The 13591-nt window shown below is 38.5% G+C and overlaps 1 protein-coding gene across 2 annotated transcripts in view; it reads right to left on the bottom strand.

Moving 5' to 3' along the window:
- LOC116273849 (programmed cell death 6-interacting protein) overlaps positions 1–13591 on the bottom strand; it is a 73273-nt gene that overhangs the window by 58229 nt on the left and 1453 nt on the right. For both annotated transcript variants that reach the window (XM_031663836.1, XM_031663837.1), the window contains exon 2: positions 1240–1294. In XM_031663836.1, coding sequence (XP_031519696.1) covers positions 1240–1294 — 55 coding nt within the window. The remainder of the gene's footprint in view (positions 1–1239; positions 1295–13591) is intronic.

The following is a 13591-nucleotide window of genomic DNA, read 5'->3' as shown; positions in this document are numbered from 1 at the left end:
CAAATGGTCATTCTGCCTCGGTAATCATAAACACTATCTTATTCATCTTTATAAACACACGATGACTTTAATGGAACAAAGTAAGTAGTAGACGCTTGTCAAATAAGCCAAGTGAAGCAAGGGAAATAAAAGTAAGTACTACAGGTTTCCTAGAAGATGAAATTAAAAACTATTCCATGATGACAAAAATAGGAGAATGGTTATTTTGGGGGATGGGTTAATATTTATCTAGGTGGTGGTTACACAGGCATACTCATTTTGTAAGATTCAAGCTATTCCCATGATTTGTTCATTTTTCTGTATGCTACATGAAAATTAAATATTTACTTTATCAAAAAACTCTCTCTCTGCTCCTAAAATATGCATTATCACATACAAAGATTAGAAAGGAGTAAACCTCATTTAAATTATTTATCATAATCTAATATAAAAATGTCTACATTCTTGATTAGGGAAATTTTCAAACATACAGAAAAACTACAGAGAATAAAGAGAATGAACTCCAGTATATCCATCAGCAGCCTTAGTCTTTTGCCCTTCTTGGTTCATCTACCTCCCAACTTGTCCTGCCTCTAGTCACCTACAACACTTTTTTCCCAGGAATATTTTAAAGGAAATCTCAACATATAATTATTTCACCTGTAAAAACTTTAGTACAAGAATGTTTAAAGTACTTTTCTTATAACTATTTTAAAATTTAAAAGTATCACTAATTTTAAAATCTTTATCCAATCTCCAAAATAAAACTATAAGAAATTATCAGCATTTTCAACATCTAGCCTTTAAGGAGAAGATAAAGTTGACATTTGTGTAATTAACATTTAATCACAACAGCATTTGCAACTTTTACATGCAAATGTAACTTGTACAAATAATTTTTAAAGCACATAAACTGAGACTAATAATTCCTGAATTCTGCAGTTTCCTTCCTAATTCTGAAAAAGTCAAAGGGAAGGACACAGTAGATTAATCAGTCAATAAATCCTACTGACATAAAATGAAGTCCCAAAAAAAACAAAGAAACCATTGTTCTACATGAGCCCCAGAAGTGACTGAAGAATGACATGAATGGAATTCCAGGAGATTCTTTCTTAGGAAGCACATATATTCACATCAGACAGACCTAAAAGCTCCTATTTTTATAACACTATCTCATAAAACTCTAAAGACAGTGAAGATATTGGCAGAAGGAAATGGGTGCCATTACCATATAATTTTAAGACACAATTAATGACTTACCTGATTTTCAGAAAATGGGAATTTGGGTTCAATAGAACAAATCTGATCATAATATCTAAAAAACAGAGTAGAATTAATAATTACCAGAGCCAAATATTACATACATTCATGTAATTATAACTGGTTTAAGATGATACAAAAATTATTCATGCTTACTTCAAGCAGCTATTTTATATTAAACAAAGTATTTTAATACATAAACCAGAAGCTAAAAAAAAGTATGCAGTGAAAAACTATGAACAAAAACTCATACCCACCACCACAGAAAAATATTTATCAACTGTCATTGGCTAAAAGCACACTAACATCTGCTCCGAAAACCAAAATATTTCTTAAAAACACTATTTCTTACTAAAACAACTATGTTTATATCCAGTAGACAAATTAGTATCTCTGGTAAACTGCCAATTAAAAGCAGGCTTACCAACTTTCAAATGTTTTGGGTAAGCCCACCACTATCTGTCTCTAGCACTGCCACACAGCACATCAAAGCTACCACAGTCTTTCAGCTAGAAATCCTAAAGTTTCCTAGACAATCTCTCCATTTCCTTTCTCATTCTTTCCAACCTGTTTTCTGCATAGCAGCCAGAATGATCACAAAATATAAAGCAGTCTTCCCCCTATCAGGGTGAGCTTTCAGTCAGCAAGTCTGGCAGGGAAAGGAGTAGAAAAGGGTCAGGCCAAGCTTTCTAACTGGCCTCTAATCTTTCCTCCTTTCCTTTTTCCTTCAACTTCCCCCACCCCTTCATCAGGGGTATTTTTGTAATGATTATTTCTGGGGGCAAATTTTCAGCAGGAGTGGGCAACATATCTGAGACCAAGCTTTTGGCTGGCATGGCTAGGAGTTTGGTTATAAACAGGAAAAACTATGAAGTTAAGTAAATACATTGAAAATAATGGAAGCCAAGTTTCTCAAGATCAGAGATACAAATACTTGAAAGGGCCAGGCAAGCGCATCATGCCTTTAATCGTAGTACTTTGGGAGGTTAAGGTGGGTGGATCACTTGAGCCTACAGTTCGAGACCAGCCTGGCCAACATGGCAAAACCCTGTCTCTACTAAAAATACAAACATTAGCCAGGCGTGGTGGCACACACTTGTGGTCCCAGCTACTCATAAGGCTGAGGTGGGAGGATCACTTGAGCCCTGGAGGTCATGGCTGCAGTGGGCCAAGATGGCGCCACTGTACACCAACCTGGGCAAGACCCTGTCTCAAAAAAAAAAAAAAATCCACAAATATGAGAAGGCAGAAGGTTAGAGTAACTCCACAGTTTTAAACTGGAACTAGAGATATCAATGTGAACTTTGTTTGTTTACTGACAGGGTATCGTTCTGTTGCCCAGGCTGCAGTACAGTAGCGCAATCACAGCGCATGGTAACCTTGAACTCCCAGGCTCAAGCAATCTGCCCACTTCAGCCCCTGAGTTGCCAGGACTACAGGTGCATGTCACCACACCCACCTAGTTTTTTAACTCTTTTTTTTTAAAGGTAGCAGAGAGAAATAAAAACAAGTATAAAAGTGTAAGTATGTATTTCCTAAATGTATATGCTAAGAGGGCCTATAAGCAGTAACACTTTATAGTAGCAATAAGCACACCTACTGCCCAGATAATCTTTTGCATTAAAAGGAGCCAAGTGCTCCTTAGAGAAACTGCTGAATCCAGGGCTGAGACTGAAAAAATTCAATATTCAAGCCTAAAACATCTTGCTATGCCAGAAAGTTAAGGAAGTACTCAAAAAATGATGAGGACATGTCAAAAGGGCACAGGAGGTAGCTTTAAGGGGCTCCCAATGGCCAAGCATAGAACCAATCTAACTAATATAAGTAACAGTAAAATATAATCCATTGAGGAAAATAAGAACACCACTCTGAAGTAAATAAACAGGTGCATAGGGAAAACTCTACCCTACAGTACCATAATCTAGAGGAAATTAGAAAAATTACCATTTGGTACCTTTCAGAGTATAGTATCTAATTCTGGCACGGTTCATCAATAAAGGCTAAAATAATGAAAAGTGTGTAATGAAACAGGATATTACATAGTCTCAAAGTATCTCCCCACAAAATATTTACTAATTAGTACAACATACTTACTAACTGTAAGGTCAAGAAACCTGGCAAACACCATCTTAACCAAGTGATAAAAATAAACATTACCACTACAGAACAAATTCACATCATATTTTTCCTGATAAGCACTAGAAAGAACACAGCATCACTTCGCTGGCACTCCTATGCAAAAATACAGAAATCACAAGAAAATGAGACAAGCCCTTACTGAGGAAAATTCTAAAACCTAGCCTGTCCTCTTCAAAAATGTCAAGGTCATCAAAGACAAGAGAAAACTGAAGAACTGGTCCAGACTGAAGGAGATTAAAGAGACATAATAATTAAATGCACTGCATGATTCTAGATTAGATCCTGAACCTGTAAATAATATTGGGAAAATCAGCAATATTTGAATGAATTCTATGGATTATATGGTAATAATGAATCAATGCCAACTTCCTGACTTTGAAAGTTGTACTATGTAGGAGAATATCTTTGTACTCAGGAAATAAACTCTAAAGTATTAAGTACTGAAACTCTTTGGTGGATTCCCATTATACTTAAAATTACATCCAAAAATGTTGAAGATCTTACAGGATCTGGCTATCATCCAACTCTCCAGCCTCATCTCAGGATATTCACTATACATTCTAGTCACTAAATTATATGCTCTCCTTGCTCAGGGCCTTCACTCTTTTTATCACCATTTCTCACTTCTGTCTAGGCTGACACTGTTATCAAAGAAAGTTCCTCATTCATTCATTCAACAAATATATACCAAGAGCTTACTAAGGAACCAAACACAGTTTTAGGACATTAAGAATTCAGCAGTAAACATCTAAATATCTGTGCTCCTGTGAAGCTTTTAGAGGGGAAGACAAACAAGCAAAAATATTATATAGAAGACAGTGGTAAGTGCCATTGAGAATAAAGAGATAAGAGGAATAAAGTGAATATATGGGGACAGGTAAGAAGGTTGTCATTTTAAATAACATGGTCATTTGACTACATGAAAAAAAAGCTTTAACTTTAAAACAGCATGACTATAAAAGGCGTGAAAAAGGTGGTAAGGTGAGCCAAGCAGATATCTGAGGATTTCCAATCTAGGGAAAATCAAGTGCCAATACCCTGGGATAAGAGCGTACTTGAGAAAGTATCTAGCATGGCAAGGAGACCAAAATGGCCATAGAGTAAGCAAGGGAGAAAATAGTGAGGTCAAAGTAGTAATGATGCCTTGAGTGCAACTGTAAGACTTCTGAGTTTTACTATATAATGTGAGAGGGTGAACCACCAAAAGGTTTGGACAAAACAGTAACATGACTTATTTTCATAGAGTCACCATGACTATTGTGTAGAAAACTGACTGCAGGTGTGCAAGGGCAGAAGTAGAGATCAGTTAGGAAGCTACTGTAGTAATCCAGTCAAGAGACAACGCTAGCACGGATCAATGTAGTCCATGGTGGCAGCAGAAGTGATAAAGTCAATCTAGGCCAGGCGCTGTGGCTCATGCCTATAATCCCAACACTTTGGGAGGCTGAGGTAGGAGAATCACTTGAGCCTAGGAGTTTGAGACCACCCTGGGCAACATAGTGAGACCTCATCTCTATACATTCACACACAAAAAATTAGCCAGGTGAGGTGGTGGGCCTACAGTCCCCAGGGAACTATGCAGGGGGATAAGGTGGGAGGATCACTTGAGCCCAGGAGGTCAAGGCTGGAGTGAGCTGTGATTCCACCACTGTACTCCAGGATGGGCCATGGAGTGAAATCTTGTCTTAAAAAAAAAAGTCAATATAACCCCTTTTTAAAATTAGTTTCCCCTCCATTTATAATCTCTCAGGTCCCTGAACATTTCCTTCATATGATTTAACACAATTTGTGATATATTAATTGTGGGATTATGTTTACTGCCTTTTCTCTCAAAGGATTCTCAATTCCATGAAAGCAAAGACTGGATCTATTTGCTGTTTTGTTGCTAGCCCCAAGCAAATGAATCGGTAAAATGCAAAGTTTTCTTCTATCTCTGAAAAGTAAAACCTAAAATTCTGGTTTGTGAATGAACAGGAGCTATCAAAGAACAAGCCCAGAAGGAGGGAAAAGCAAGCGCTAAATGCCTGAGGCAACCATGCCTAAAAGTGTGCTTGGCACAGCAAGGAGGCCAATATGACCACAGAGCCAGGACTGGCAAACTTTTTTCTAAACAGTGATATTCTAGACTCTGCTGGGAAAAGGGCTAAATCAAGCATGTAATAATTATGTAAGTACTTATATAACAAGAGAAAAACCCCTGCCCTCTACCTTTTTTGCCTAGGTTGGGCCATCCCAAAATTGTGGCACACAGCCGCCCAGGTGCCATCCTGGAGACATTCTCCAAAGAAAAAGTACCTGTCTGATGGAGAGGAGCCATGGGGAGATGGGAGGAGTGACCGACATGGTCAGTTTTACTCTGCCCCAATGAGACCAAAACTCTCAAGGAGGGCCTACCATGGGCACCTGCCCCAGCTGGTTGGAGGTGAGATAATTTGCTGAGTCACCAATTTCCAGACTGAGATTCTACCATTTAGTGCCAAGCCATTGCCAAGCAGAATACCCAATGTGTAGGCAGCACCACAGTAAGTCTGGGCAGCAATAAAGCATGGCCACTGGCCAGGGGGACAGGAGCTAGAAGCAAAGGGGAGAATGGAACAGAGGCAAACAGCTAAGCTAGTTCTCCAACAGTCACCATGCTAACCCCCTGGAGCAGTGCCCATACGCCATACAAAAACAGGCAGCTGAGCAGGCCTTATTTTGCTGACCCTTGCTATAAAGTGAACAAGGAAGGCAGTAGTAGGAAATGAGGTTACTTGCTCTGCAAATGGGTGGGGAAAGAAAGAATGGTTAAACTGAATGCACTAAAGTTTTTATACCCATTCTCTTCACCCCGAAGTTTTTGAAGCCAACTAACAAAACCTGAGCTGTATGGGGGGAACAGCGCATTTATATCCTATATCTGAATGATTCGAAGCTATGTGATGAAATCCTCAAAGTAAAATGGCTATCTTAGGACAGATTTAGAAGTTGAAATAAAAGTACAACAGGAGGGCAGTCACTGGAAATCAACAATGTCTGATCGGTATGGAGAAAACTCCAACAAAATGAGAGAGATCAATGAATCTTTACAAAAGAAAGTAGCCATTGCTAACTGCAGTTACCACAAGCAAAATGCTGTTCCAGGAGACCCAACTACCATAAGCTACTCCTTCAATATAATTCCACAAGGTATTACCCTCACAGTTCAGCCTAGATCTCAAGTACCAAAGTTCTCTAGGTAAGGAACCCACAGAAACAAAAGAATCTACCACACCCTTCTCTTTAACATTTAAGTACACTTTACTACAGCAGCAGATTCTAGCCTAGAATGGATTTCTAACAAAGTAGACCTAGGCTGCAAGTTTTGTACAAGTAGGCACAGGGAAAGCCAGTATGCTAAGTCGTGGAGTTGGTAAAAACTAGCACACTGTGGAAAACAATGCTGCAAAAAAATTGGTGTCTTTATAGATTCTATTTTAGAAATAAGCAAATTTTTTCACCAAAACTATAAAATCCCAAATATATTTAAAATGTATGATGTCACAGTCTTTCAAGTCAGATAGCCCTGAGTTTGAATCCCAACTCTTAGCTAAGTGATCATGAAAAAATTATTCAATCTCTCTGAACCTTTCCTAAAGAGTAATAATACCTCCTTTAAGGGTGAGGAATAAATGGTACTGTATACTGTATATCAAATCCTTAAAATAGAGCCTGGACACACAGTAGTACATGTATGACAAATGGTATAGATAATTATTTTGCAACTATGTAGAAGTGCTTATATATGTTCTCCAGTATTTTATAAAACTTAACCACTTTGGCACAAATATATAATAACTTAAAAATCTCATGGGGAAAAAGAAACTAGGAAATAAATACATTTCTCTGAAAATACTACAAATAGGTACAGGACAAATTCCCATTAGAAATTCTAGTTTAAAAAAAAAAAAAAAAATTGGCCAGGTATGGTGGCTCACACCTGTAATCCCAGCACTTGGGAGGCCAAGACAGGAGGATCGCTTGAGTTCAGGAGTTCAAGATCAGCCTGGGCAACATAGCAAGACCTCCTCTCTACTAAAAATTTAATAATTAGCCAAGTGTGGTGGTATGTACCTACTTGGGAGGCTGAAGTAGGATTGCTTGAGCCCAGGAGATCGAGGTTGCAGTAGGCTATTGTGGCGCCACTGTACTCCAGCCTGGGCAACTGAGCAACTGAGCAAGGCCCTGTCTTAAAAAACAAAAATGCTAAAATTTTTAAATAAAGATTAAATTATACATTTAATTTTGAAAAAGCAAAAAAAAAAAATTTTTTTTTTTTTTTGAGACAGCGTCTCACTCTGTCGCCCAGGCTAGAGTTCAGAGGTGCAATCTCAGCTCACTGCAACCTCCACCTCCCGGGTTCAAGCAATTCTCTGCCTCAGACTCCCAAGCAGCTGGGATTACAGGCACTCGCACCATGCCCAGCTAATTTTTTGTATTTTTAGTAGAGACAGGGTTTCACCATTTTGGCCAGGCTGGTCTTGAACTCCTGACCTCGTGATCCACCCGCCTCAGCCTCCCAAAGTGCTGGGATTACAGGCATGAGCCACCGCACCCAGCCGGAAAAAAAATTTTTAATTTAAGGGGAAGGTATGGGATCAAGAACAACCAATTCACGTGGCCAAAATAATACAGCAATGCTAACTGACACAACCTTATTCAGCTCCAGTCTGTATTTAGGGATGTGCAACTCCAGACCACCAACTAGAGGAAGAAACAAGGGAATCAGAAGAGCTGGGCCAGAGATATTGGTTGCAGTTCATATATTCTTTGTGAACTTTATTTTCACACTTCTTTCCTCACCCTATTTAACACATGAAAAATCATTAATCAAGCACTACTGCAGCAGAGAGTATGGCAAAAAGTAACTAGCTGGGGAATCAAGAGGTCAGGATCTTAGTCCAGTTCTGCCATAAAGATAGCTGTGTGGGCTTAAACATTCTGTGTAAAGCACCTCAGAAGATTCTTCTTACAGATACACAGAATGATAATAGTCCTGATAAGCTATTTACTAAACACCAGAAAAGTCAAAACACATAAAAACAATCAGATTTTAAATCTTTCCTTATGTATTCATCTATGTGGAATAAAATTACTGAGCCAAAAAGGTCTGCCAATTACAGATATTCCTTGAGACCAGGGACCAAGTATATCTTTATATCCTCCACATTGTCTCCTATAGTATGGTTCACACAGACTCTCCATTAGTATCTGGTTAACAAATTGTAGCAATGTCATTGTGCTAATATTATCTCAATATTGAGACAGCCAGGTGGGAGGGTGTCCCTGGAGAAACTCCAACCAGCCTCTTCACTAAGGTGGAGCCTCGAGAAGTTCTACAGGGAAGAGTCTGGCCCCGCCTCTTCCTGTGTGGAACCTGAGATTCAAACTGCAGGCGGAATGTGCTCTAGCTGGGACTCTAGCCTTGCGAGAGTTCCTGTTTCCCCCCTTCTTCCTTTTTCACCCAATAAAACCCTGCTTTACTCACCCTTCAAACCATCTGCAAGCCTAAATTTTCAAGGCCGTGGGACAAGGAAACGTTCTGCAAACAGTATGTTCACACCAAATCAACAATCAGAATCCAAACAACAGTTGTGAAGTAAAACAGAACATTTTCTTTCCTGATCTATAAAACACGACTGTGTAGAAAATATTTCAGAAATTAAGAGTATTCCATCAACTTCATTTTGCAAATGAAAAAGATAGTAGGACGCAACCAATACAGACTGAGAAAAAAATACACAGTCCTAAAATATATTAGAAAAACCAGAAAGATGGAAAACTAACCAATCAATACAAAAAGACAGAAAAAGGGAACAAAGAACATTTTTTTAAAAAAATGAATGATAAGAGCAGAAAACCAACCAAAAAGCCTTGGTTTTAAACAAAGAAAAGGTGGCTGCAAACCTTTGGCAAATCTGAGGGAGGAAAATCGCACATAACACGTGCACATTAGGAATATGAAAAAAAATCTTAACTACAGATTATGAGATGACAACATTTTGGGGGAACTTCCAAGTGACAAAAGATAGCATAAACACAGTTGAAAGACAAGAAAAATATTGGAAGATTTTTGCAACATACATAATGAAAAAAGTATAAATATCCAGAAAATGTTACAACTCCTGCAAATTAGGAAAAAACAACTCAATAGAAAATGGGCAAAAGAAAAGAACAAGCAATCACAGAAAAAGAAACAAAGTGGCCAGTAAACATAAACTGTTCAACCTCAGTAAAATAAGAGGAATGCAAACTAAAGATATTACCTCTCACCCATCTGTTTAGCAAAAAGTAATAAATTAAATTATTAATCAGTATTAGCAAGGATACGGAGGAATAAAATACTCCCATATACCTGCTGATGAGAATGTAAATTGTTACAAGCACTGTGGAGAGCTGAAAATGTAAACACCTTCCTCTTACAGTTAAACAAATAAATCAGAATAAACACCCTTCTTTGCTTCCCACCAAAACCCACTAAAACAAGAATTTAAAAATGTAAAAGATGTACATGAACATGGACAAAAAGAATGGCAAAGGGCACACAGGATATAAGAGGTTTCAACAAAATTTATTGAAAGGTGAAAAGTGAATAAAAAAGAGAAAGCCAAAATCTTAACTGGCTAAGAGGGAAGGGAGCCAAAGTAGAAGCCAAATCATGCCAGAGAAGCCAGAAAAGGATCTGAATTAAGAAACATGAGGTACCTCTGTATATAGTTCAATGTGAGGGTGGAACGAGAAGGTGTGGTCGAAAATCCTTCAAAGAAAACCTCAAGCTCCCAGATCCTCTCTGCTCTGAGGGTAGGTTCACTCTTAGAAAAATGTCAGAGATTGGCCCGGCGCAGTGGCTCAGGCCTATAACCCCAGCACTTTGGGAGGCCGAGGGGGGTGGATTACCTGAGGTCAGGAGTTCGAGACCAGCCTGAGCAACATGGAGAAACCCGTCTCTACTAAAAATACAAAATTAGCCGGGCAGAGTGGCGCATGCCTATAAATCCCAGCTACTCGGGAGGCTGAGACAGGAGAATTGCTTGAATCTGGGAGGCGGAGGTTGCAGTGAGCCAAGATAGTGCCATTGCACTCCAACCTGGGCAACAAGAGCGAAACTCTGCCTCAAAAAAACAAAAAAAAAAGTCAGAGATATCAAATACAACTAAGGTGGAGATCAAGCACTGTTAAGTGGGGTAGGGAGCGCTAACTGACTACATCATTATCAGTCTATCCTATTCCTTATTAACAAAACCATGTATCTTTAGCTGAGTATACAGCTGTTCATAATGAAAATTCCTTTTCCCAGCATCCTATGAGAAGTGGACACACATGATGGCTGCTAACATATAGGCAGGGGGTTGTGGAACAGTTGCCAGGAAACACCCTAAAGGGCAAGCCCTGTACCTGGAACTTGGATGATTGCAACCTGGACCTGAGAATAATATTCTAGGTTTTAAACAGCAGAAAGCTGAAAGGAATCTGAGCCCCAATTAACTTTGCAGAACCACTATACCAGCCCTGGGCTACCAGAACTACCTACCTGCCAACTTTTTACAAAAGAATAAAATATTAACTCAGATAATTTGGGATCTGCCACATAGAAATGAACCTAACCCTAATGCAGGTGTCATACTAAAAATAGATGTACCTGACAGACTGCATACATGATTGTTAAGATCCCCAACCTCCGTTTCCCAGAATAAAATTTAGAAAGCTGATAAGCAGACTTTTTCATAGAAGGAGACTAGAAGCTTTCTCTCTAAAGAAATTGATCACCACAAAGAAATTACACAATGCTGGTAACTGGTATATATGGAGCTTCAAATAAAATACAAAATAAAAAATAAAAAACCAGCAGGGTTCCCATTTGATCACCCTAGGTCACCATTTACCAAGGTCTAATCAATTTTTAGTAACAGCCACTTTATAAAGGAAGAAGTATCATACAAAAGGGTTTTGTTGTTGTTGTTTTGTTTTGTTTTGTTTTGTTTTGAGACAGGGTCTCAGTATGTTGTTCAGGCTGGCCTCAAACTCCTGGGCTCTAGTGATACTTCTGCCTCAGCTGGAATTATGAGTGCATGCTACCATACCCAGAACAAATGAGGTTTTAAGTACTCATTCTCATTATTATAATATGCATAAATGTACATTGTAGGAAATTTTAATAGAACACCTACAAGTTAGTAATAGGAAAACAAGTCTATCACTGAAGCTATATATGGAGCTGCATATCAGGACTTACCAAGCTAGCTTCAATTCTTTAGGAATTAGCTTAAACTCTCTTTTTAAAAGTTCATTAGTTTAAAAGTTCATTAAGTTAAAAAATTAATGTTAAGTTTACACAATTATCCAAACATCATCATTAAAAGTAAAATATTCTGCCGGATTTGAATGAACATCACACAACTGATTCACATCTAATTTTACAGCATATATTCCTAAGGAACCTCTGTACCTATCTCCATTATAAACCTTAGTAATATCTCCAAGCTTACCCTAACCCCTCTAGAAGACCAAAAAGTGAAAATACTTAATATTTGTTGAATTAATGTGGCAGGAGGGGATTATATAGAGGTGGCTAAAGAAACATGGTTAGTTTCAAAGAGACTATATCTACAACAGGTTCACTACCTAGGAACAGTTCACACATTTAAGTCTGGTAAAAAGAATAAAAGAATGAACAAATGAATTAAGTTTTAAAGTTCACAGGAGAACCTTATCCAAACCATTATCCACCAACCTCCCATGTCTGTTAGTCTAAAACCCATGCACCAATTGCTTCTGAAGACCCCAAATCTGAGGGCTGGAACCAAATTTGATATATTCAACAAGATTTTTATCACAGGGTTCATTATACCACAACTATGTTTTCTTAATATTACTAATGGAAAATCCTCACTGAATGCTATTCATGCCTACATAAAAATTACCTTGAAATTGTTTAATTATGTTAATTCTAAAGAATGGCTAAGTATTCCTAAGTTAACTTAAAAGAAAATTGCTTATGCTATTAGACTAATTACCCTTGCAGCCCAACAGTTCTAGCTCTAAAAATTTGAAACCAAGGGGTTTTAATTCCTCTGAACAATCTATTCAATATCCCTTCCTTTCGAGAACCAACCCTTCCCCAGCCCGGACTCATCTTGCTTTGACACATGGGGTAAGAGGAAATTAAATCGGTTGAAAGACTCAGATAAGGGCAATTAACTTAGCCCATTTCCCACCATCATAAATGGGTGCAAACAAACCCAGAAGCCTCCCATGGACTTCCACCAGAGCTAAGGAGAAAAGCACTCTCTTCTGTAAGATACTGAGTGTTGTGGACGATTGTAATTACACTACAGCCATCCCTCTCAATACAGGAACAAAGCTTTCGAGGGAAGCATCATGGAGGCAAGACGATCTCCAGTGATACCCAAAGCTAAGGAAAGAATATCCCTAGACTTTTCAGTTAGCAGAATAAGTCTTTTCTTTCTTTTTTTTTTTTTGAGACGGAGTCTCGCTCTGTCACCCAGGCTACAGTGCAGTGACGATTTCAGCTCACTGCAGGTTCCGCCTCCCGGGTTCACGCCATTCTCCTGCTTCAGCCTCCCAAGTAGCTGGGACTACAGGCGCCCACCATCACGCCAGGCTAATTTTTTGTATTTTTAGTAGAGACGGGGTTTCACCGGGTTAGCCAGGGTAGTCTCGATCTCCTGACCTCGTGATCCACCCGCCTTGGCCTCCCAAAGTACTGGGATTACAGGCGTGAGCCACCGTGCCCGACAGAATAAGTCTTTTCTCAGCTCAAGCTAGTTTAGCCTGGGTTTCTGCTACTTGGATTGGAATACAGTTGTGATTCTCTTGTGAAACAAATAGAATATACTATACGGAGATGAACAAGGTAGGCAAAAGAAATTTTTAACTAAAAAATCCTATAAAAATGTTCTTATAACTATTAAGTATAATGAAACGAACCCTCATTAAATCAGAATGAGCTAAATAAGCTTGCTAAAATAACAAATTTACTCTATTATGTATATACCTGTTTGTGAACAAACTGCTTTTAAACAACCTACCTTGAACGGTTCTATTATGTAACTAGAGTTTTATTTCAAATACTTGTAGCTCCTAACTTTCAGAATTCTCCATCTGTCATTTGATTATTTTGAACTGAGGAAGATGGTCCATTTCATGTGGACAATGTGATGAGTTGATCAGACAT

Source organism: Papio anubis, chromosome 2, assembly GCF_008728515.1.
Source record: "Papio anubis isolate 15944 chromosome 2, Panubis1.0, whole genome shotgun sequence".
NCBI lineage: Eukaryota > Metazoa > Chordata > Mammalia > Primates > Cercopithecidae > Papio > Papio anubis.
This window is presented reverse-complemented; position numbering and strand designations above follow the sequence as displayed.